This window comes from Podarcis tiliguerta, assembly GCF_965153285.1.
Source record: "Podarcis tiliguerta genome assembly, chromosome: 10".
NCBI classification, from domain to species: domain Eukaryota; kingdom Metazoa; phylum Chordata; class Lepidosauria; order Squamata; family Lacertidae; genus Podarcis; species Podarcis tiliguerta.
The window spans coordinates 45,377,665-45,402,492 of record NC_139543.1 but is presented as its reverse complement, the minus strand read 5'-3'; the positions used below and the strand labels follow the sequence as shown (position 1 = coordinate 45,402,492).

The following is a 24,828-nucleotide window of genomic DNA, read 5'->3' as shown; positions in this document are numbered from 1 at the left end:
AAGTGATTTAACAGTGAGAAAGCGAAAAACCACTAATTCGTAATCGTCATGTTTCAAAATAACTTTGGGAAAAGGTAAAAATATTTTCCTGAGGTAACATAACCACCCGCTCCTCGGTAATGACAAGATGGGAAGCATCCAATTAAAAATATGAAGGGCATGTTTTAACTCCTTTTTATATAATCTTGCCTATTTACTGAAGATCACATCATCCTTGCACATTGTTTTCTCATTGTTCCCAGCTTTCTTGACCATGATACCGGTTTAAATATATATATATTTAAATTATACAACTGTGTTCATTCCCATTTTTGGACAGTGGCGCTACATATCAGGAAGAAGTGAGGCTATAAGTATGTTCTCTACCTCAGGTTCCAGTGCCGCAAAGTGAAAATGGAACAGAGGCCAGGAGACGACTCGGGTGACTGTTTTACTAATTGTGAGGTATTTTTTTTTAGGTATGTGAGGTGAGAGCACTCGCCATGACTCACCAGTGTATCACTGAAACCATTCCAGTGCCATACAGTTCTCATCACATTACTAAAAGAAATCTCCTGATGCTGAAAGAAACAGTAATGTGAATCCACCCATACTAGTATCTTTTTTGAGGTAAAATCTAGTGGCACTCTTCTAATATATCCAGTGCAAGGTCATGACCCTCTTTCTCATGTGTTTTCAGTATTTTTTAATTGTTTCTGACCCTCCAGCACTTTGACAGATAGTAAATATATACTAAAACTAGAAGAATGTGCCAGAAAAAGGAGGGCAGTTTAAGCGTTCAAGTGGCAGAGAAGGCTCAGAATAATGTATGGTGGGAAAGAGCGTTTTTTTCCCTGTGCTTCTAACTTTTTACCATGACATTTACTTCTTCGTGGATGCCCTGAAAAGCAAACTAAAACCCTGAGACTTTGGGTCACATTTAGGATCAGATGTTACAAAGGAGAGATGATGTATTATTTCAGATTGTGATAGGGTTAGGGTTAGAGTTTTTGAAAATGTTCAGATGTATCATTTTTTATGTTCAGCCTTTTACCTCCCCCTCACCTCATATGACTGAGGCTGACTTGGTTTAAACAAGCAAGTCTGCTTCTGCTACACGCTCTGGGATTCACACTCCAGCGTTGGATGAAAAAAGGTGTAAAAGCTGCTAGACAGAGCTGCCAGCTCTGAGGAGAAAAATGAAGCCAAAATGGCTTCCAGGTATACTCTGGGTAGCTGGGGAATGTATATTAAAAAAACAACCACCCCCTCAAAGATGACAAATGCTTCAATCCTATCCACATTTACACCAGAAGAATATAGATGTTGTATCTCTAGGGGTTGCTAGATCTCCTGAGGGTACCTTGGAGCAAAGTTGCAGGCATTTTGACAGATCAAGAGCACAGCCTGGTGGTGCTTAGAGGGGCCATACGGTGTCAATGGAAGAGACCTAGACACCATCCTGTCTCTCACAGTGACTAAACCTGATGCTTTTGGGAAGTTTGGCATGTACCCATTGTGACTTGTAGCCATTGAAAACATATCCTCCATGTCACCTACTAGGGCAGTGTGCAGATGGGTTTGGAGCCACAGTCTGGAGGATGTGGTGCTAGCAGTAAAATAGCTCCCAAGACAGAAAACAGCCTGTCGCATTGGCCTCAGTTTTTATGTATTTTCTCCAGAGAACCTGAGGAGGCAGATATCCAGAAAACTACCAGATATCCTGTCCAACTACACAGAGCCTCCTTCCCACTATGTATCAAGTACCCAGGCCACCCCTCAGTCTCACCCAAGAACAGGCTGTAGTAGCTGGAAGTCTAACTATGGGTTTAAATCAGGCATAGGCAAACTCGGCCTTCCAGATGTTTTGGGACTACAACTCCCATCATCCCTAGCTAACAGGACCAGTGGTCAGGGATGATGGGAGTTGTAGTCCCAAAACATCTGGAGGGCCAAGTTTGCCTATGCCTGGTTTAAATCATGTTCAGTGCAGCTGTCAGCCACAGTCCAAAGGGGGGGGGGGAGAGATATCTGAAAATAAAAAATGGCCTGTAATGTTGAGATCCTGACTGGTTCACAGCCCAGCAATGAGTAGGGACATTAAAGAGTGAGGGAGCTGGGTGGAGGAGAGAGCAATCAGGAAGGCCAACAAAGATTAGCAGGTTTTTTTTATTGCAATCTTTAACTGTACACGGGTTAGGAGAAGCAAACAAAGCAAACACATTCTCAGGAAACAAAGCAAACCTATGTAAGAACGTATCAAAGAGACAAATGTATGAATGCACCAGTTGGTTGTGCTATTGGGCCATGCTTTGGGAACATGTTCACACCTGCAGGCTTCTGTCTGGCTATACCAGAGTAATAAGAATTTGACCTCTACCATCTGCAAGGAGGATCAGGCCCATGAATTCCTATCTTACATTTTGAATTTGGTATGAATTTGGTACACGGCATGTCTGGAGAGAGAGAGAGACAGAGAGAGAGAGAGAGAAAGAAAGAAAGAAAGAAAGAAAGAAATTCTGCTACATACCCTTTAAAATTCTTAAAATTCTTAGAAAGGGAAAAAGCAGCACAGAAAGGATTTGGCTGCTTAGAATCATATAAACACAGAATCTGAAAGCATTTTATTTACTTTCAACATTTATATGATACCTTTTGGGAACAGGGCAGCAAACGATAAGTTAAAACAGTAACTAAAATATGATCAAAACAAAGCACACATCAAAACTACCAGTAAAATACACCATGAGCGCAAACAACTTCAGCATCATGTTAATAAAAATCATACTTTTAAAAGCCTGCCAACTGAGAGTGTTGGCCAGTAGTCAGAAAATGAGCAGTAATTGGGCCAGGCTAACTGGTTGAGAAATGTTGTCTACTATCTAGACACCACTACAGAAAAGGGTCCATTCATTGTATCCTTCTGTCACACCTCAGACTGAAAGGGGATATGGAGCAGCAGCTTCATAAGTGATGTCAAAGGACGAACAGATTCATAGTACTTCTTATAGGACATGTACAAGACATTAAACGTGTTTGCTCACATATGGGAGCCATATATGCCCACTGTCACCATTCGCACTCCCAGTGGAAACTTTATTATGGGACAGAACAATACTTATTTACTAAAAATAGTGGGGCCAACTCTTTGCCCAAATTCATTGGGACTGATGGGATGGGATTCTTTTCGGTGATGAAGGAAAAGTATTCTGTACATGCTTAGAGACACAATTTAAAAACTATTTCATATGCACCTTGACTATATCCCAGTACTTAAATCTATGGTTCAGAAATGCAGGAGCACAAACATAGCCTTACTCTCCAGTTCGCACTGTTGAACGTAGCTATTGCAAGAGGATTGGCAGTTGTAGCTTCAAATATTTGGGGATGGGCACCTTCTTCTCAGTCCATGCAAAACAGCATGACATCTGGCAAACTGGATCAGACCAGAATCTACTTCTCTGGTACAGAACTAAAAGAAATTTTGTCAGAATGTCTGTAAGAAATGGCTCATTGCCAGGATTTCTCAGCTTGACCATAATTGCCTTTTTTGGTTCAGAATTAAGAAGTTGGCAGGTGATGTTTTTATGGACATTGCTACCTGTCTGGGTATTTTATGTAAGACCACTACACCAAAAGATTTCTTCTTCCAAGGACAGAAAATGTTAACTTGGGCATGTTTTTTGCAAACTAATTGTAAAAAAGAAAGAAAGAAAAAAGAATTCTAGTAGGATTGCTCATGTAATCCTCTAACTCCTCCTTTTATTGCTGGGATTATAAAATGTGAAAAGGTAAACTTGGGCTAGATAGAACTGATGTCCTGTTACAATTTTTTTCCTAAATCACTATGTCTCAGGGAAATTAAATTTGATATATTCTTCATAGATTTGTAATAATGAAACACAGGTACTCCATAGATTTATCACAGTACTTTTATGGGCATAAAATACTAAATGCTGCATCCCTGAGACCACCAACACTGAAGACCAGCACATTCAGTTCACTGGGCTGCAGGGTAAGATGTGAAGTAGAGAAAGAACATACTGCCTTGTGTCACAGCACTGATTAAGGAGCCTTTGAAATCATTGAAAAAGGTAGTCAATTATGATTTTAAACAAATATTGTCAAACACAAGTTCAGACCTTCGAAGTGTACTAAATTAGTGTTTCTCTGCATTGTGTTCAGAATAACTGCATGAAATAAGTACTGACAGTTGTAATGCACTGTTGAAATAATGTAAACGACCGAGTTGGGTTAAATATATAGATATTGCAAAAAGCCATTATTTCAGTACATAATGGTAGATTTTCAAAAGCAATGCAGGTTGGGATTTTTAACATTTCAAAATGCTGCCCCTTAAAGGTAAATATTACAATTTGATTTTCATGAAAACAGAATATAAGGTGAAGAGAAAACACATATGCTTAAATATAGCTTTCCAAGTAAGGTATGCTAAGATCTAGAAGATGTATAGAGATCTAGGTAGCAAAAATAAAATTTCTAAAGACAGCTTCCAGGTGCCTCTAAACCAGGCATGGGTAACCTGTGATTCTTCAGAGGTTGCTGGATTCCAGTTTCCATAAACCCCATCTGGTGTGGCTAATGATCAGAGATGATGACAGTTGTAATCTAGCAAAATATGGAGAGTCCCAAAATCCCCACCCCTGCTTTATACTTAGTCTGTCTAGCCTAGGATATATCTGAGCCCTGTTTTTAAGTCCCGTTCATAGTCAATATATTATTGAAATGGACACGGCCAAACAGTGGTATGAAAATGAGAACCCTCTCTTAAAAGAATTCAACATAAATGACATGCCTGAATTAATGAAGGAAACTCCCTCAACCAGTGCTCACCTTACTCCTGTAATGCAGTAATACACAATTGCTTCTAATCAGAAATGCTTTTGTACATCTCTTTGCACCAAATCTAGGTTAATTTCCTTTAAACATTCTTTTTATAAAGCAGATAGTAACAATGTTTATAGAAGAGCTTCTCCCAAATAGATTCAATTTGAACTTAAGTCTCATTCATTTCAAAAAGAGAAAACTAAATTTATTGCTAGGGCCACATGTAAGTTAACAAGTCAGTTAGTTGAACGTGACTTTTGGGGTGCGGCATATAAACTTGTCTGAAGAACTCAGTCCCTCTGAGCAAGAAAACAACTCTTTCTGCTTTTGGGCCTGCCTTTTCATCTCTTCCAGCATCTCTTGCCTGTGGTGACAAGGGAAAAAGTGTAATTAATTATGCTTGAAATTAATTTAAAGAAAAAGCCATTAAATTTAAGGAAGGTGAAGAGAAACCTTGCAATACATTGCAGAAAATTAGGGCTACTTTCACAATGGTCATTTACTGTGAAATAGCCACACTCTGATTACTCATTTTTTATAAGGCATCTGCACATCATGAATAAAACACAAGGACAGACAACCACGCTGAGAGGGACATAGTCTTGCTGAAGTTTATCCTTAAATATGCCTAAATATGCCTAATGAGCCCTCCATCATAAACAGGGAAAGCATACAACTTCAATTTTTTAAAAAAGTTAATGCAATTGTGCAGACAATGTGCAGGGAGAGTTGTTCTGCTTACGAGGGATTATCACAAGTAAAACATTTAATTTTAAATGCTGGGGAAATGACAAGTCCATGCAATAGAAGTACAAAACTGAGAGGCAGTATGTGGACTGGTACAATAAATGCACAAGTTTAACTGTACGCTACAGTATAAGGCAACATAGCAAAAATACAAGGATGTCTAAAACAAGAAAGGAGTTTCTGATTAAACAGCAGGAAGAACTTTCTGACAGTAAGAGCTGTTCAACATTGGAATGATTTCCCTCGGGAAGCCGTGGACTATCCTTAACTGGAGGTTTTTAAGCAGAGGTTTAATGGCCATCTATCATGGATAATTTAGCTGAGATTTCTGCATTGCAGGGAGTTGGACTAGATGACCCTTCGGGTCCCTTCCAATGCTACAATTCTAAGCTATCTGAACTGTCATGACAGTTCTTAGTGTTAGCAAACAGCAACCATGCATTGGCTCTGCATACAGCTGATCGTGGAAAGGCCCTTAGACAGTCCAGTCTCCTTCATGTTGAGATTGTAATGTATAAAGCTGTACTTAACAAGCTCTTTAAATACCTGAAAACCAACAGGTTATACTTGCTCAGTTGATCAAATTTCCTCATTTCTCTCCGGTGTCTCCGATAAGTCTTCATGAAATCTTTGTGCCTCTGGCGGAGGCTCCGAAAACTTTGCTTGATCACTTCTGCATATGTCTGGGCAGAATCCGTGATTTCAGAAGTAAAGGAAAATTTTAATCCAATTGCTTACCTCAAGCATACCAAAGAGAACATGTACTGAGCTTTGGGGGGGGGGCGGGGGGGGTGAGGGGAAGCATATTCTGTAATTATCTGGGAATAAAACTCAGTCAATGGCAACTCTATGGATAATGCAAAACTATTTTTCAGAAATCTGTTACACCAGTTGAGATGGACATCAGTAGCAGCTTGGGGGAGGAAGCACCAATCTGCAAAGGACCCTTAACATCTGGCTACTTAAGCAGCCATTTACAGGCCAGGGTTATTTCCTCCAAGACCTGTTGTGCGATGCAGAAATTCATCCGCTTTGGGGCATCCAAAGACTGGAAGGTGAGGGAGGCCTTTGCCTCACCTGTAATTCTTGCATCTACCACCAGGAGCCAAGGAACTAAGTAGATATCAAAATCAGCCAGGGTGAGAAAGCCCTGCCCCGTGAGTGGGACTCCAATATCCAAATTGTTTTTGTACAGCATTTTAACAATATTGTACACTCTCCCAAGGACTTTGGTTAGTAGGCAGGGTATAAATATTTCAACTACACAGATGTAAATATATTGAAATAAATGGGCTTAAGCATGCATAACTGCATAGGGGCCATTATCTTTAAATATGGGTCTAAAGTAGACTGAAGGTTCAGAGTAGGATTTTATAAGAGCCCAAGACCACTAATACCAAGTCAAGAACTGCATGCCCTCCTACCTTCTGCATTACAGTGGTAGAAACAGCCCCATGTGTGTTTCTGGGAATGCAATTTGGCTTGAGTGGACCATGAAATGGCCAATGAAAGTCAATGGCTGCAATCCAGTGAAACTAAAAGGTATACACATGTCTTCCTTTTGTGCTCTTTATAACCCAGAAGTCCTCAGCCCTAGTAAATGATAAACTGCTTTATAATTCAGAATTTAAAACTTAAGTTTGATCCTTCTGCAGCACAGGTTGGTTATTTAATCATAAAAGACAAAAAAATACTGGGAGTGTGAACATGTCTTCCATACAGGGAACTAGTTTGCAGACAGAGATGTTGCATCTTTAACTATAACATATTAAAATCAGCTCCTAAATCATTCTCTAGCTGTGCTTTTTTTGTCTCTGCTGACTAAATTGTTGCCCTCTACTCTAAGAAGCAGAACTATTTTATGTCTGCTTTAATTATATTTTAATGGTTGACTTTTCTATATTTTTAATTTGTTCTATTTTATCTGTGTAAGTCCCCTTGAGTGGGGACTTCTTCCCAGACTGGGAAAAACTATTACTACTACTACTACTGCTGCTACTACCACCACTAACAACAACAACGTGTTTTTAAAACATCCTACTTTCAGGGAACCCTTTCTATACTGAACTGTCTCCCAAGGAGGAATAGGAGAGAAATTTGATTCAGGTTTGCATTTAAAGGTGACTCTTATCAAATTTGCACTTTTTTAAACACTATGAGAACAAGAACACAGCCATCTTTCAGAATTAGCATTTATCCAATTTTACAATGCAGTTCTCCAACCAAGTCACCTGTTTACGAAAATGCATATATTAGGTCAAAAGGTGCAATAAAATGAACATATTAGTGAAAATAACACAAAAATGTTTTAGGAGAAATTGCTTGCAAAAATGTGCACAATAGTCAAAATTACATGGAAAAGGTATTTATTAGGACAAATTTACAATAAATTGCCAAATAATTCTCATAAGGATTTTTTTTTTAAAATAACAAATTCCTGCAGAAATGCTGGGAACTGAATTTAATGTTGGAAAAATGAGAAACTGAGAGAACCAAAATTGACAGATGCTTCCCTGCATCTAAGAATTGATTTAGGGCACACGGTTTCGGCTAGGCTTATCTGGCCTAACCCATCAGATACTGAGAGCACATCCAGTACTTCGCTACAGTTCTGCATTATTTCACAGAAAGATCAGGAACAATGAGCAAACTGCTATTCAAGTTTGTCTTCCTTCATGATCATCTCACTCAAGAATTCCTGACGGAGGTTCAGTGGAACTGCATGGTTCCCAGAACATTGTCAAAAATTACTTTGTATATTTACACCCCTTGATACCTGGGACTCTTTGATGTGGCTTAGTTTGAATTGTTAAGTGTGGCCATTTTTAAAAACAACAACCCTAATGGTCTAATGTCCTAAATATAAGCTATGAACTGATCAACATACTGCATAATGCACTGTACATAAGTAATTCTGAACTGGTGAATCATGAACAAAAACGTAGCTATATAAAAGAATTTCCCATCCTCATTTCCCTTGAACAGTTCATAAGGATATGGTATTGGCTTGCAAATTGCCCTCCTGCTTAAAAATATGTCACATCCTGCCTTTGATACAGCATTCCGCTTCTGAAGAAAGTGCTGAATTAGTGGGCAGTGACCATGGATATTCAGGTGGTGCCAGGTGTACTCAGGACCAGAACTGGCTGGGTGTGACTAGAAGATAAATGAGGACAGTGGTTACTTCTATCACACTCAGATTTGTGGATGTAGCAGCACCTTACAACTGTAATTGTTTCCATCCAGAGTAAATGCTCACAGAACTTTGATAATACATTCAAACTGTCCGCAACAACCACTGCTAACACCTTGTTAGCTTCTCAAATATAAAAATATTAAAAATAGCTTCTCAAAGTCTTCCTGAATTTTGATGGAGAACATTCTCCAAACATTCCCCAGCTACCATTTGATATTCAATCATTTTGAATCCAATAATTTGACACCCAATAATTTTGCAGCAGCAGTTAACTTTGATGGCAAAAGGCATGTAGTATTCAACATCTGGTAATAGCTGGCAGCTATTCATTCTATTTCACTTTACGTGCAACAGAATTCAGTATACTTTGATGCATTTGTTCTTTTAACCTATCAGGAGAAGTAACAAATCAAAAGCAGTAAAATTTTACGTTTATGTTGCATTTCAGGTCAGAAACCTTGAATTGTTGCATCCAGTTTTCACAACAAAAACCAAAGGGAAAGGTTTGAAATATCTTTTGAATGCCAATTGTTTTACAAATATACATCATTCTTCTAGATCTAGAAGATACATTATTGTACCCCTGATCTTTGATTTCCTACAGATTGTTCATGGGCACAATAATGCAGCAACCTCACCTTTACAGCTTGCTATATTTAATATCCTAATGTGAGCCCCTCAATAACGGGAAGGGTTGTCTCATGGTTGAGCAGGGCTCACAGATGCTTTTTGCATGAATGGAATGTATGTGCATGGATTCACGTTTTCTGTGGTTCCATTAGCAATTTTTAAACTCGCCCTTCTGGAGGTTACACAGTCTTTCTGCATGAGTGATGCCTTGTGGTCAGCCTGGCTGTGGCCCCTTATACTTCCATGTGGGTAGTTTTCAAGTGTGAATCAGCTCACAGATAATCTGGGATTGCTCTCTGATTGACATAACTGCTCATTCAAGATGCTTCTTTTCTGTTTCACTCCTGATTTTTGTGTCTCTCAAAATAATCATCCTCATTAAGCTTGTATCCTTTAAGGTGCTGGTTTTAACCTTCAAAACTCTATACGGCCCAGGACCCTCGTACTTACGGGACTGCCTCTCCTAGTATGCCCCGCGGAGGACCTTATGTAAATAATAACACCTTGGAGGTCCCAGGCCTTAAGGAGGTTAGACTGCCTTCGACCAGAGCCACGGCCTATTTGGCACTGGCCCCAGCCTGGTGGAATGCTCTGCCACAAGAGACCAGGGCCCTGCAGGATCTGACATCTTTCCGCAGGGCCTGTAAGATGGAGCTATTCTGCCATGCCTTTGGTCAGGGCCCAGTCTGACCCCCTCTACTTCTATAAGATCCTTTTATAAGACCCTGCATGTAAGTGGTCTCCGAAACTCTTCCCAATGTCCCACCCAGTAAGGCCAGCACAAATAGTTGGGCCTAGCAAGCACTGAATGTTCCCAACCCTTATAGTTATAATTCGTGGGTTGCCATCTGATTTTATTCTGACCTTAGCTTGATTCTAAGTTGTATTTTAATTGATTGTTTGATTCTATGTTTTTAATGTATTATATATTCTGATGTTAGCCACCCTGAGCCAGGTCCTGACCGGGGAGGGCAGGGTATAAATAAAATTATTATTATTATTATTATTATTATTATTATTATTATCCTAGCTGAATAAACTTTCTTTTTTGTATTGAATTCAAAGGACATCGGTATAAGCCGTAGGGATATGTTACTATCTTATCCTCAAGTAATTGTGCTATTTTAAAATGTCCCCTCTACATGAATTACATTACCTCTCGAGGAAGCAAAGCAATCTTCAGTTTCTTTTTTGATGAGCGTTGATGCTTCTGTGATGAATGCTGCTCATCATCCTCTGTAGTCCTCAACGAGTGAAAATATAGACTCATTTTTTCTAGGGGTTGGGGGAGGGAGAAAAAGCTTCTCAGTTGTTATGTAAGCTGTCTCTTAATTTAAAAAGAATGACTAACAACAACAACAACTTTTTATTTATACCCCCGCACTCCCTGGCCAAAACCGGGCTCAGGGTGGCTAACACTAAATATAAAATACAATAAAAACATTTTTAAAAAACCAGTTGATTAAAATACAGCTTAAAATGCAGCCTCGTTTTACTGGGATCCCATACACTTAATATATGAAGAAATGAGAGAACATTCCATGCTTTACCCAAAGGAGAGATTAATAATAATAATAATAATAATAATAATAATAATAATAATAATTTATACCCCGCCCATCTGGCTGGGTTTCCCCAGCCACTATGGGCAGCTTCCACCAGAATATTAAAATACAATAACCTATTAAACATTAAAAACTTCCCTAAACAGGGCTGCCTTCAGATGTCTTCTAAAAGTCTGGTACAGTGGTACCTTGGGTTACAGTCACTTCAGGTTACAGACTCCGCTAACCCAGAAATAGTACCTCGGGTTAAGAACTTTGCTTCAGGATGAGAACAGAAATTGCGCAGCGGCGGTGCAGTAGCAGTGGGAGGCCCCATCAGCTAAAGTGGTACCTCAGGTTAAGAACAGTTTCAGGTTAAGAACGGACCTCCAGAACGAATTAAGTTCTTAACCCAAGGTACCACTGCAGTTGTTTTTCTCTTTGACATCTGGTGGGAGGGCGTTCCACAGGGCGGGTGCCACTACCGAGAAGGCACCCTGCCTGGTTCCCTGTAACTTGGCTTCTCGCCGAGTCTGTAACCTGAAGCATATGTAACCTGAGGTACCACTGTAATTCATCTACAGCTCTTACTTATGAGTCATGACAACACACGCTTCCATACACTCACTTGGAAAAAGCATGCCACATCAATGCTGTTAGCGCAATGGAGGACTCTAATGTTTACAACAGATCTTGCATACATTTATCAAATTTTTCACTGTATTACCTTCCAAAGGAAACTGCTTTTGAATTTTTTTCCTGGAGACAGACTTCTTGACTTTTTTAATGGCTGTATGCTTCTAGATCACAAGAGATGAAGAAAAAATTCATACCACATTTATGTTTTTACATATTAAATTTGGGTGGGGAGGAGTAAGTTTGGAGATTTTATAAAAGAGGAAAGGACTTTAAATATTGGGACATTATTCAGGTAGCATTTTTCATTTCTTTTTAATAGATCAGCGCTCACTCTTATTTACCAAATGCAACACAGCATTGGGAAGAGTTACTGGTACTATTTTCTTAAAATCATTGTACCATGGGGCTTATAGACCTTAAGTCATATGAGCAAATGCCTTGATCGACAGGAGCACCAGACTCTTAATCTCAAGGTCGTGGGTTCAAGCCCCAAGTAGGGCAAGATTCCTGTTGGACTAGATGATCCTTGTAGTCACTTCCAGCTGTACAGTTCTATGATTCTATGAGTTGATTCTCCACCTGCTCTGGTATAATCTTTCGTCTATCTTTAGAACACTTTGCCCATATTAACAGCCCCTATACTGATGCTTGCAAATGAAATAACCTATTACCTTTCGGAGTGTCAATGGGTGCTTCCGTGTAGTACCAGGTAACACATAGTGGCTAAAGGAAATATCACAGCCTGTGGAAATCAAAGTTGCTTATTATAAATTATTTCCTTGTTACCTATGATTGGGTAAATAGGGAATTTTCTCTCTGCCTGGGACACAGAACACACTGTCCACAATGCATACTTTATACTTCTTACATATGCAGTTTGGTCCTTTGGGCGATTTCTCAGAATCCTATTGAAATGATGAGGGTTCTACCTATGGAAGGCTATCCTCTACTCTAGCAGTACATAGCCATCTTCCTTCCTACACCATCAGTTATGAGGCTCACATGGAAGCTGACCCCAAATGGTTCTAAACTAGCCAGGTACGAGCTGAACAATCATGAACACTTGAATATTTTGCTGATCCAAGGGGGTAAATCCCATCAAAACAGGGAAGTGAATAAAGGCAGTGCTCCCTTCACAGCTGGATGCCAACTCTAGGAAAGACAGTCCTCTGATCTATTGTACCTGGAACTGAATATCCTCCTACACCACAAATATACTATATCAGACCTCCTGGAAGCAGACATGTTGATTACACAGGGCTGTATCCAATACTACAGCTCTACTCAAGTAGCAGAGTTACATGCACACAATGGAACTTTTTCTCCTGTGCCCTCCAGCCCGCCCTGCTCAAAATAGGTCATCTTGACTTACCAGTCCCTAATTTTCCTTTTCCAGACAGCAAATCTTCTCTTCTGGATCGCTCTGGCTCCAACTGGGAATAATCCCATTTAGTATAACTCCCTGGTGCATTCAAGCTACCTATATGGGGCGAGGGGGAGGACAGATAGTGAGAAGCAAAAGAATGCACTCGTTATTATCATCTATACACAGTAAATCGTAACTTATTGGACAGTGTTATGTATGACTGGGACGCGGGTGGCGCTGTGGGTTAAACCACAGAGCCTAGGACTTGCTGATCAGAAGGTTGGCGGTTCGAATCCCCGCAACAGGGTGAGCTCCCGTTGCTCAGTCCCTGCTCCTGCCAACCTAGCAGTTTGAAAGCACGTCAAAGTGCAAGTAGATAAATAGGTACCGCTCCGATGGGAAGGTAAACCGCATTTCCGTGCTCTGCTCTGGTTCGCCAGAAGCGGCTTAGTCATGCTGACCACATGACCTGGAAGCTGTACACCGGCTCCCTCGGCCAATAAAGCGAGATGAGCGCCGCAACCCCAGAGTCGATCATGACTGGACCTAAGTCAGAGGTCCCTTTACCTTTACTATGTATGATTATGTTTTATGTTGGAAAAAGACAGCCTCCACCCAAGAACTAAAGCATGCCCAATGGGTTCTTCACTTTTTAATGCCTTCATGCCATATTGCAAACTGCTTCTGAAAAATGCCTCACTTTCCAAAACCATTTCCAAAGTGGCACGGAGAACGGCTGTTTAACAAATACAACTGCAAATTCCCCCTTGGGCACATATAAGTAGCCTAAACAACACAGAGTTTTATAGCACCTTAAAGACTAACTGGTTTATTGTGGCATAAACTTTGATCATCTGATGAACTACATCCTTATCCACAAACGTATATTCCTTAATAAATGTGTTAATTCTTTTAAGGTACTACAGGACTGCTAGGTGCTTTTGTTACAGCAAACTAACATGGCTCTTCTCTGGAACTTATAACTAGTCAAGTGATTATTTGGATTCGACTGTAGGGTAAGAGAAAGAAGCCTAAGGACAGCTCAAAAATCTCAAGATGAGACACATTTCTTGACTGAATGTGAGTCAAAGGGGGGAAGGGGGTGGCAGCTAATTGCTGGTTATGTTATGTTGAAGGATTGCTAAAAACAGTACTTTTTTCCTTAAAAAAATGTTTAGGGGTACTCTCATTTTGACTCAAGAAAATCACCATTTTATAGTTCAAATCGGGGGGAAATAAATACAGTAAATGGACAAAAGTACAAAGATTCATAAAACGTTTAGGGGTATGCGTACCCCCGTGTCCCCTCAGAAAAAAGCACTGCCATAAACATTACTGCATTGTGTGAAACATGGATCTCCAATCAAAGTCTATACAGCTCCCTTCATAAGCAAGGAGAACAGGCCATCTCACCTCGCAGCCACTCGGAGAATATATCACAGAGCCCAGCCTTGAATTCATGTGTATTGAACCAGGACCTTGAGAAACAGTAGCAGAAGCAGGTGTACACAGCTTGACTCAGCAGTGAAGGGAAAAGCTAAATCAAGGCAGGGAAAATCAAAGCTCAAATGAATTGGTTAACTGCAACTGTTAACTGTTAACATGTGATCCACAATCATGCTGTGGGTTTTGAAATGCTAAATACCAGGTCAGGTGAGTGGTTGTCACTGTCACCACAGTACAGTGGTACCTCTGGTTACGAACTTAATGCGTTCCAGAGGTCTGTTCTTAACCTGAAACCGTTCTTAACCTGAGGTACCACTTAAGCTAATGGGGTCTCCTGCTGCCGCCACACCGCGGGAGCACAATTTCTGTTCTCATCCTGGGGCAAAGTTCTTAACCCGAGGTACTAATTCCAAGTTAGCGGAGTTTGTAACCTGAAGTGTTTGTAACCTGAGGTGTTTGTAACCCGAGGTACCACTGTACAAGGATAGGGGAAGGTTAAGCCTTCCCAGCACAATAACAGTAAGCAGTATCAGGGTGAAAATTAGTATTCGGAAAATATCTCTCATTGGCACAAATGGGAGTTTCCCTGCTTGAAACCTGTTATCTCTTTATTGATTTTTTTCATACTTACTGTAAGGATGTGTTCCTGATTGGCAACCTTGTGACAGCCCAACAGAATGCGAGAATAATTTTCTGAAATGCGTTCGAACAAACGTCCCTGAATCTCTTGATTTGGCTATTGGGAAAGAAATAAAGGTGAGGCGTTTGCAATGAGGCTTCAGAAAAGTAGGATAAACTACAAGCATACACACAGTGAAATGAAAGCTACTTATACATGAGACTGCCTTTGAAAAGCATACAGAAACTTCACCTGGTTCAAAATACAGCTGCCAGACCATTAGCTGGAGTTCACAGTAGTGAACTGGCTTCTGATTTGATATTGGGCACAATACTAAGGGCTACTGCAGACATATAGTGTTAATTTGTCTGAGACCAAGGTATCTCTGATAAGCGAAACATCAACTCTAAAAGCATTAGCTTTTATCATGATTTGATAATGCTATTATACTGGTTTCTGTGTTAAACTGTTTCCTTTGCTAATGTTTTAAAGCTTTCATTGTGATTTTTTAATTTTTATTTGTTGGCTGCTTTGTGAATTCCTGTGATTATAAATAATACTATTATAAAAAATGATAAATAACTTACAAGAAAGAACTGGCTACATAACGAAGAAAAGCAGGACAGGCATTGGACCGAAGGATGCTATGTGGCAGTTGTCTAAATGTAAGGGCCCCTCCCTCCAGACTGGTTTGTGTGGGTGGGTAGGCTGGTGTATTCTGCAAAATGCCATTGATTCAATGCATTTGTGCATTAGTGATGGATTTATACTGGATCATCTACACACCAGTCTGCTTTATTAGCTGTTTGCCAATGCATCTCCAATGCTATTGCATGATGGCCATCTTGAAGGGCGTTCTTGCACTGAAGTGCAACAAAAGCAGGACCAAAAAACAAAACAAAACAAAACAGACTAGAAAAGTTACAGGATTTCAGCAGGAAGTTATGAGACATGCACTGACTGGAAACAGTATGTCTTCCCTGAAACTTATCCAGGCACAAACTGCATTGAAAGCAGGACTGTGTATAACTGCCCCGACACAAAACATCAGGAATGCACAATAAAGAGGATGTCTAAAGCATCCCTGAAAGATGATGCAAGACAGTCAGTTCTTATTTAATGACTTAACGGGTAGGCCATCCCTGTGTGGCACGGAAAGTGAGGCTAGCAAGCAGGTCCAAAGCAGAAGTTACAGGTTTTTTGTGCCTCTGCAATGCAATAAAAAAAATCTGGAATGTTCATTTGCAACTGTTGGGCTGGCACTGGGACTAGCATTAAAAGAGAAATGCACTGTCGCTAAAGAAACTGAGCACCTGCAAATCAGAAACGAGAAATCAGGAGGGAAAATATCTTCCAAGCCCCCAATATTCAGCCTTTATTCTTACATGATACAAGTGCAGAAACTGCCACCAGAAACTGTCCAGCAAAATAGCTTGGATACATGGCGCATCGAGAAACTTTTGCAGCATCTTTGAAGCCCAGCGGGTCTTTAAAGAAATTAAACAGGAATATAATGGTCTTAAATCAAGATTATGGATTTTGATCATACTGCATATATTAATTAGCTGAACAATAAATGTATCACCATGGCCTTGTTAATTGTAACTCTTTTGCTTTTGTGTAATTATTACTGTTGCTTACTTTTCCATTTTCATTTCCTTTGACCTCACTCCTCTTCAGTCCTGGCTCCATACTATTGGTACATCCAAACTAGTGTTTATTATGGGATGAGTGCTCCTCATCCTTGCAAGCTTTTTTTTGTAATGCCCACATAATTCATAGTCATCAAAAGGCAGGTCTACCCCTGTTCCCAATTTAATCCAAATTTACGCTTTCTATAGAAAATCCAGTAAGTTTTTTTTTTAAAAAAAGCTGTTGCCAACAATCTGTTTGCAACATCTCAATGACACATTTACATTATTTAACTCCTGTCTGGAAAACCCACATGGTGTGTATGTATGCCTGCCAATTTAGGATTAAATTTCATGCATCTGATGAACTGAATTCCAGTCCATGAAAGCTTATGCTATAATAAATCTGTTAAGCTTTAAGGTACCAAAAGACTCTTCATGGTCTAAGGAGCATGGTCTAAGGAGCCTGAACCTTTGATTTTTTGTACTGGATTCTGGCTCTCCTGTATCTTCTCTCCCCCCCCCCCTTTTTTTAAATTGTTACTTTGCTTACAGGGTGGCTTTCCTGCTGAAGGTCAGCTCTAATACGAATCCATAATGAGTATCAGTACATGCAAATTTTATGCAAATATGTGTGATTGGCTGTGCCCCAAGTCTTTCAAAGGCCTAGCAGTGCTCCTGATGGTCTAGAACAGAGCTTTCCAAACTTTTCATGTTGGTGACACACTTTTGGGACATGCATCATTTCATGACACAGTAATTCAGTTTTACTAGCAAACCAGAGGTTAAACTAACCCCTCTCCAGCCCTGGGAGGGGCGCAGGAAGTGTTCGCGTGACACACCAACACACTGCACTCGACACACAAATGTGTTGCGACTCACAGTTTGGAAAGCTCTGGTCTAGACGTTTCACATCCTGGTTTGTTGTCCAAGATTAACCAGAGTTTTCCAGTTGAGATATAATGGGGAAATGAGGTATAAGAAACACTGGATGTTTCAACTCTGCCTTGAGAGAGAATGAAGAATGGAAGGAAGAAGGCAGGAACAATGCTCATTCTCAGGCCAATTAACCATGGCTATTATAGCAAGATCATTACTCCTGTACCAGATTATACACTTGGGTCAACTCCAGGTTTAAGGGAGCCCTGGTTAAAGTGTCCTTTAGTGAGCTCTGTCCTCTGTTAGTGGCCCTAACTTACCAAGCCACAGTCACAGCATTCCAAGCGGTCATAAGCAACTGGGTCTAACCACAGTTTTAACTGCCCACAATGCCGCAAGGGTGATACTAGGTTGAGCCACCTGGGGCTGTTCAGAGTGATAGACCAGGAAAACCAACAAAGGGGAGGGCGAGGGAAGTCATCAGATGTGACCCCTGCCAGGATGCTGTGGCCCTAGCAACTGCCTGAAGGTGCCTGGTGCTGACATTGCTCCAGCTATACTATCTTGCGTAAATACACATCAAAAAAGCATGTATGGCCCTACATTATCAATTCACCCCTACTACCTCCCTCATCCAGCCTGCTATCAACTTCTGAATGTTTGAGATATGCCGCGTACCTTACCAACTGGTGTTTTACCCTGGGCACGAATCACCTTCTCCAAAATTTCACTCAGCTCTACTCCATTTGGCAATGGTGTAGGTTTCTCCTTACAGTATCCTGGGTATTGATATAATTCCACAAGTTTATCCTTTTCTGTTACCATCTAGGGGTTAAAAAAACAATTAATACATGAGAAATCAAGAAGACACTCAGCCCACAATTCAACCCAGTGAGCACTCTAAGGACAGTCTGTTGACATTCCACTGTTTCTGGGACTCACCAGAGTCCTGACAAAAATCACCTTCATATACAGCAATGGTTAACTATTAACAAATCTAGTGCCAGATTCAGCCTTAGCTCCCCCTCTAGAATTAGGTACTAATAATATCTTAGCTTGTTTTCAGGACTGTGGCGAGTAAAAGGATGTGGAAAAAAACCTTTGAACATTCAAAAGCACTGTACTGTACAAATACTAACGACTAGTGTTATATAAATGAAACCATTATTATAGGAGTGTATAATGGATTAAAAAGACCAACTATCTGATTCATCATGAGACCTTCCTAGGCACTTGTGTCACAATTCATCTCATACTTCCTGAGCATCTAGGATTCTGCATCTTTCTAATATGCACAGGAATCAATGACTCCTGATCCCTCACATGCCACCATACCTTTTTCTGAGCTATTTTCTCTGTAGCATGCTTCCCAAACTTCTGTGTCACCTTCTGGTCTCTCTCTACAGCATAAGGAAAAAAAATGGCCACCCTTAGCATCTGAAGAGCATTTTAGGACGAAATGGACAACCTTTTTGCATGAATTGGTTAAATAAGAGCACTGGATTTGGGGCTGTGGTTTGCAAATAGTTTTGCTCCACCAGAAAAATGAAGTAGCATATTTTCCCCTTTCCACTGCACTCCACCACATGCCTGTGCCAGTTTTTAATGGTACTATAAAAGGTAAAGGGACCCCTGACCATTAGGTCCAGTTGTGACCGACTCTGGGGTTGTGGCACTCATCCCGCTTTATTAGTCGAGGGAGCCGGCCAATGGTACTATAGTAGGTAGCAAATGGATTCCAAGCAAAGGGAGGTTTGTTATTTGTCAGTGGTTTGTCTGGGTACTGTGGCCACCCCCGAATGAAGTGAGCCCATACAGATGACCAGGAGCCAGAGTGGTATAGTGGGCAGCATGCTGAACCAATGCTTGGTTAAACTGGAACTCTAAACAGGCCTTGAGACTAAGTATATTCGCTAGGGTTTTGCTCTGAGCAAAGAGCATAACACTAACATAAGTAATCAGAGCAAACTCAAATTGAATTAATTATCATTTATTGAGGGGGGTTCCCAAAGCTTCCCACCGAAGTTCTCCAAGTGGCCTACCATAAAGGGGAATTTCCCTGCAGTGACCAGTATTATGCTTGTATTTGCTTAATGAAATCCCCAGTGCCTAGTTCAAAGCCCTGATTTGACCATAAATTATCCTCTGCAAGTAATAGCTTCCCTCCAGTAAGCATCCTCTTCCCTAATTAAATTCAGCACCTTCTTTTGTATTTTCCAATATATCTAAGCTCAGTCCATGCCAGGAACACAGTTACTTTCTTAAATGTGCTTTGACTAGCTAAAATGCTCAACTGATTCTACTGCAACTCTGCACTGGGAAACCTAATTGTTGCGACTCATGACATCTCATGACCTGTTTTTGTTATTACTAAATCTTATCCATGTCTGTCCCTGGACATCAGGGGGGAAAACCCTTTACAAATTCACTGATAATTTTTTCCTCTGTAACCAGATTCTTCTCACACTCCCAAGTTGTTCAGTATTTTGGGACACAAAAAGAGAGCCGAATAGCCATGTATTCCAACCTCAGTGCCTTGGAGAAAGAGTAAGACAAAATGGTAATATTTATCTCCCTCTCTAATCCTTCCTTAGGGCAGAGATTATGGGAGGTCCCTATTTATCCACGCAACAACTTGGCGGACGGTGATTTATTGCCAAGAGTTCTAACCGCAGTTAGCACAAATCATGGTTTGGCATGTCTGAACTACAGGACAAAATACAAATTTACTTGAATAAATATGTTCTAACAATAACATCATTTTTAAGGGGTTAGAGCCTCCATTTCAGATTTGGTAGTATTAATGCATACCTTTTGCCCTAACTGATCTCGATACTTTTCTGGATGTCTTGCGTCTCTTGAGCCCCATTTCCCCAATCACCTTCAATGAGAAAAATAATGGAAAAGGGTGGTTAGGCACTAACTTCCTACAAGGTCCTGGAATTTACCTTCTTTGTATTCAGTAAGAGAGGCATTATTAATTCCCTCACTATCTTGTAATTCTTTTAACACTGAGTTTCAGTTAAAACCTGAACATTCTTCAGGAACCTAAGAAATGTATTTGAAATTAGGATTAGAAATGTGAGTAAAATAAAATATTTGACAACTAGAAGATCTTGTCAATGAATATATGTGCATGAAAAATATGGGGATTCAAAAACTTGCAACATTTAGACCTAGCTGGTGCGATAGCATCATTGTACCTGATGTCTCCTATTCTCTGGTTCAACACAGTTATATTAGTGCTGATCTAGGACTTCACCTCCGCTTAAAAAAACAACAGCAGCAGCAACTGATTTTCAGTTTGTCATCAAAAAGGCTAAGAAATATACTTTGACCAAGCATCTATTATTTAGAAGTAGCATCAGAAAAACACAGTGCGATTCCTTGTATAAAGTGCTGATAAGATTTCTTTACTCACTCCTTCACTACTGTCATATCTTTTCAGACCCAGTTCTAAGTGAGAAATTTTCTGGTTCACTTGTCCTATGCTGCCAATGACGTACACTACCAGATATTTGTTAAGGAATATTTTGAAAACCTTCAAAGCATATGCAAAATTCTTCCTCCTCCTTTTTGTTAAACCTCCTATTGCCATCACTTAAATGCTATATTTATTTTATAAACTGCTACACACCACCCCGATCTCCCTGAATGGTATGAAATTCCAGGGGTTGCAGACATGCTTACTAGGGTCTGTATTACCTTTTGAGGCACAAGAGAGACTGTGGTGTCTTTATGATATATGGTTTTATTACACATATACAACCTGGACCTAGATGGAGCGATTGCAAGGCATTCACATCCTATGAGGGTCTGACTTCCCCCTTAAGTGCAGCATTGTTTTCAAAGGACAGCCACCTTCTGTGATTCTTAGTTCCAGCTTGTTATCCCCAACTCACATGGAGTTCTGCCCCTCCTTCTCCTTCTTGCTGCTAATTGACTCAAAGGACCTCCCCACAGTCTAAATTATTCAAAGTTGAAACCCTAATTCTAGCCCACTAGCACTCAACAAAGAATACCCACTCCTCCTTGCCTGGCAGTCTTGACCTCTGATGGTTTCCTTGATGGTCCATGACTGGTCTGTGTCCTCTGCTAATGGCCCATCTAGCTAGCTCTGCAAAGCTGGCTTGGCTCCTTAGCATAGCTAAATCCAGGAGATTTCTATGTTTGGCAAAATTTAATCAAATCTTGATTAATTCTGACTTTTACTACATCCAGGAATTATTGGGAAGAACTGGCACACCGGAATTTAGGGGAATCTAGCCCCCCCACAAACCAGCCACTCTTGGGGCTTCCAGCATATATAAAAACATAACAAAACATGAAACATTAATAAACTTCCCTATACAGGGCTACCTTCAGATGTCTTCTAAAGGAATGTTGCTACTGCTCGGCAGAGTGTGAAGGAGGAGCCCAATTTTTTTAGCAATGTGTTATGTGTATGTTGGCGGGACGCAGGTGGCGCTGTGGGTAAAACCTCAGCGCCTAGGACCTGCCGATCGCATGGTTGGTGGTTCGAATCCCTGCGGCTGGGTGCGCTCCCGTCGTTCGGTCCCAGCGCCTGCCAACCTAGCAGTTCGAAAGCACCCCCGGGTGCAAGTAGATAAATAGGGACCGCTTACCAGCGGGAAGGTAAACGGCGTTCTGTGTGCTACGCTGGCTCGCCAGATGCAGCTTGTCACGCTGGCCACGTGACCCGGAAGTGTCTTCGGACAGCGCTGGCTCCTGGCCTTTAAAGTGAGATGAGCGCACAACCCTAGAGTCTGTCAAGACTGGCCCGTACGGGCAGGGGTACCTTTACCTTTACCTTTTTATGTGTATGTTGAGTCAACAAGTGTTCAACTGACTGCCTGATTTTGACCACATGCTGCTTGCTGCCCCACTAGATGCAAGGCAAATAATAGTATTTCCTTATTTCAACTCACACAACTATCATGTAAGACTGATTGCAATTATATTTCTTTTTTTCATGACAAAGTATCTAGGTTTGGGGATGATGACCAAGTTTGTCATACATCAGGAAAATTCCTGACATGTCCTGGTTTTTAGGGTGTAAAAATGGCGTCGGGGGTGAATTTTGTTGAATGTCAGGGAAAACCCAGATGTATGCCAACATGATGGAAAAAGCAATGGAAACAGCTCAAAAAGCTTAAAATAACTGTTTTTGGTTTAGGTTTCCCCAAAAAAGCTCCACAATGTAGGTTTGTTCTCCAAAACAGTTCCACAACTTTGTGGGTGTCAGGAATTTTACTTTTTGAAATATGGCAACCCCAATGATGACTCAAGATTTCTCCAAACCTCAAAAAAATGAGGTTCAAGTACCAAATAAGTATTACCCAAACACTTTAAAGCAAAAGTAAAACAGATATATATGATACAAGCTATGTATTTATTTACACATACATTGTTAACTATAGGAACAAAGGATACATCGTGGTTTGTCATCTAATGTGCAAGTGACGGCGTCTCTTTTTTTTTCTTGGGTTGCTGATGGAAATATCAAGAATCCCTTTAAAGGGCTCACAAATGATTTAATAGTTACAAATTGCATCTTGAAATTACTAAATCCTAAAAAATAAAGTGGAGACAACACATTTATATTAAACACACATTTCCCCACAAACTTGCTTGCTATTTTGTTCCCAAAGCATGATCACACTTAAATTAACTTTTCCAATTATTGGCTTGAGCTGGTTTAACCTAGAGTGCTATTTTAGGGTTCCTCATGTGGATACCAAAAGGGTTACTTTATAAATATAACACTTCTGCCCCACTCCCCTCCACCAAATATAGCTTAGTAAGAAAGGGTCCCATGGGGAAAATTATTCTAATTTGTCTTCCTTAATTTGTAGTAATTACAGCTGCCAACTCAGAGGCAGCAATTTGGAATTCTAGCTGTAGTTAGGTATTCCCAGAAGAAATTTCAAGCCTGAAAATCACAACTATTAACTGCATTGTTCTCCACTGCACGGAGGGATAGCAAAGTATCAGGATTTTATGAAGCTACCAGAATTTTGTTTCTTGTTCTGTCACACACATTAGTTTTCTTGCTAGTGTTACTTTTTCATTCAAACTGTGAAGAGACACATAAAATTGTATTACCTTTGATTATAATTTTTTCAAATATAAAAAAATGTGTATTTTAGCATTCTGAGGCTACATTATATACACTTCCTTCCGAGTAAAAATGTGCAAATTCTAATCAGCCTAAAAGTATCATTACATTGCACAGGTGTATTCTCTACACAATTTGGCAACTTTATTTCCAAGAAAACGTGTCCAGTACTGGAGTGCTTTGCATATCAATGTGCAGCCCGATCCTGTGCATGTTTATCCAAAGGTGAAATGGGTCAGGATAGGGTGGGAGGAAGAGGTTTGTTATGTTTTAATCGCTTCTGCACACTCTTAGAAAAACAAACTGTAAATTCCATGATGGTGATCACCAGGAAATTAAAACATGAAACTGAAATACCTTAATGACCTTCTATATATGCCAATGCTGCAGCTAATGCATGGTATAAAATTGATTGCCCCATCTCAAAAAGAACAATGTAGAACTGGGAAAGGGGCAGACAAAATAACCAAGGGCTTGGGAGAACCTTTCCGACAAGGAAATGTACAACTATTTCAAAATTAATCAGTAGCAACATAAAACTGTCGATAAGAAAACTACCAGTTTACACCACATCTGCACCAGGCATTTAAAGCACAATACTACTTTTAACAGTCATGGGTGTTGATACCGCCTAGGCTGAATTAAGGGAAGAACTGTCCACCAGGCATGCAGGGCTTTGCCGATGCAGATCTCCCAGACTGGTCGCCAGATTAAGACTGTGAAGAAAATGCCAGCAAAATGAGAGCAACAAAGTGAACAATAATAGTCCATGTATGATGATCTCCCCCGCCTTTCCTTTGGGAAGCTTATAGAGGCTCATCAGAAAAAAAGACGTTGAAAAAACGACGTTCCCAACTTATTCGGGTGTTACATGGCATCGCAGTAACAAGGGCGCCCATACGCACCGGGCTGAAAGGGCAGGAAGAGGCACCTCTTTGCCCACACAGCTGTGGGACCCTGTTTGTTTCTTCTGGACCCTAATAGGGCCGATATGAGAAGCACTCCTTACCACTCCAATCCCGCCGGAGTCTCTGCCGACCACGCCCACAATAGGCCCTTTTATGTCCTCCTCCCTGAGCGTTCTTCCGTCACCGTGGCAACTACTCGGAGCAAACCATTTATTTCTTGACCCTTTATGCATCTCTAAAAGATAGCATTAGATGCCGACTATGACTGGCGAATCTGC

The 24,828-nt window shown here is 40.5% G+C and overlaps 2 protein-coding genes and 2 long non-coding RNA genes across 15 annotated transcripts in view; 2 read left to right on the top strand and 2 right to left on the bottom strand.

Moving 5' to 3' along the window:
- DMC1 (DNA meiotic recombinase 1) overlaps positions 1-1,831 on the bottom strand; it is a 13,910-nt gene extending 12,079 nt beyond the window's left edge. Inside the window, exon 1 of one of the 11 annotated variants that reach the window (XM_083401178.1) lies at positions 1,769-1,831. Coding sequence is in view for 1 of the 11 variants with exons in the window: in XM_083401173.1 (XP_083257299.1) it covers positions 1,540-1,632 (93 nt within the window). In the remaining 10 variants the exon portion in view is untranslated. The other 10 variants (XM_083401170.1, XM_083401173.1, XM_083401174.1 and 7 more) reach the window with 10 other exon arrangements.
- LOC310658813 lies at positions 333-7,365 on the top strand. The gene is made up of 2 exons (XR_014502505.1): positions 333-421; positions 6,450-7,365. It is a non-coding gene; the product is annotated as an uncharacterized lncRNA (long non-coding RNA).
- LOC310658812 lies at positions 1,952-2,545 on the top strand. Its single transcript, XR_014502504.1, has 2 exons — positions 1,952-2,433; positions 2,468-2,545. It is a non-coding gene; the product is annotated as an uncharacterized lncRNA (long non-coding RNA).
- Positions 2,131-24,828, bottom strand: FAM227A (family with sequence similarity 227 member A). 2 transcript variants are annotated; one of them, XM_083401167.1, is made up of 17 exons: positions 24,548-24,679; positions 23,535-23,600; positions 22,958-23,095; positions 20,946-21,031; positions 20,336-20,405; positions 18,860-18,924; positions 18,203-18,349; positions 16,400-16,501; positions 15,027-15,131; positions 14,363-14,486; positions 12,956-13,063; positions 12,255-12,325; positions 11,672-11,744; positions 10,557-10,675; positions 8,574-8,730; positions 6,121-6,271; positions 2,131-5,191 (listed from the first exon to the last, which is right to left on the bottom strand). In XM_083401167.1, exons 3-17 carry the CDS (start codon positions 23,076-23,078, stop codon positions 5,068-5,070), a joined length of 1,623 nt encoding a protein of 540 aa, XP_083257293.1. In that variant the 5' UTR covers positions 23,079-23,095; positions 23,535-23,600; positions 24,548-24,679; the 3' UTR covers positions 2,131-5,067. The 2 variants fall into 2 exon arrangements, with proteins under 2 accessions (XP_083257293.1, XP_083257292.1); XM_083401166.1 differs by lacking the exon at positions 23,535-23,600 and having other exon boundaries at positions 6,121-6,270; positions 8,573-8,730; positions 24,548-24,828.

Excerpts from the sequence above, each read along its gene's own strand:
- FAM227A (XM_083401166.1), bottom strand. The coding sequence starts at position 23,078 with ATGCAATTTGTAACTATTAAATCATTTGTGAGCCCTTTAAAGGGATTC. Across the intron at positions 15,132-16,399 it reads AGTTTCTGCACTTGTATCAT|CCAAATCAAGAGATTCAGGG; the intron begins GTAAGAATAAAG and ends CTTTCCCAATAG. Across the intron at positions 14,487-15,026 it reads ATCAGGAACACATCCTTACA|CTTTTCCCTTCACTGCTGAG; the intron begins GTAAGTATGAAA and ends GCCTTGATTTAG.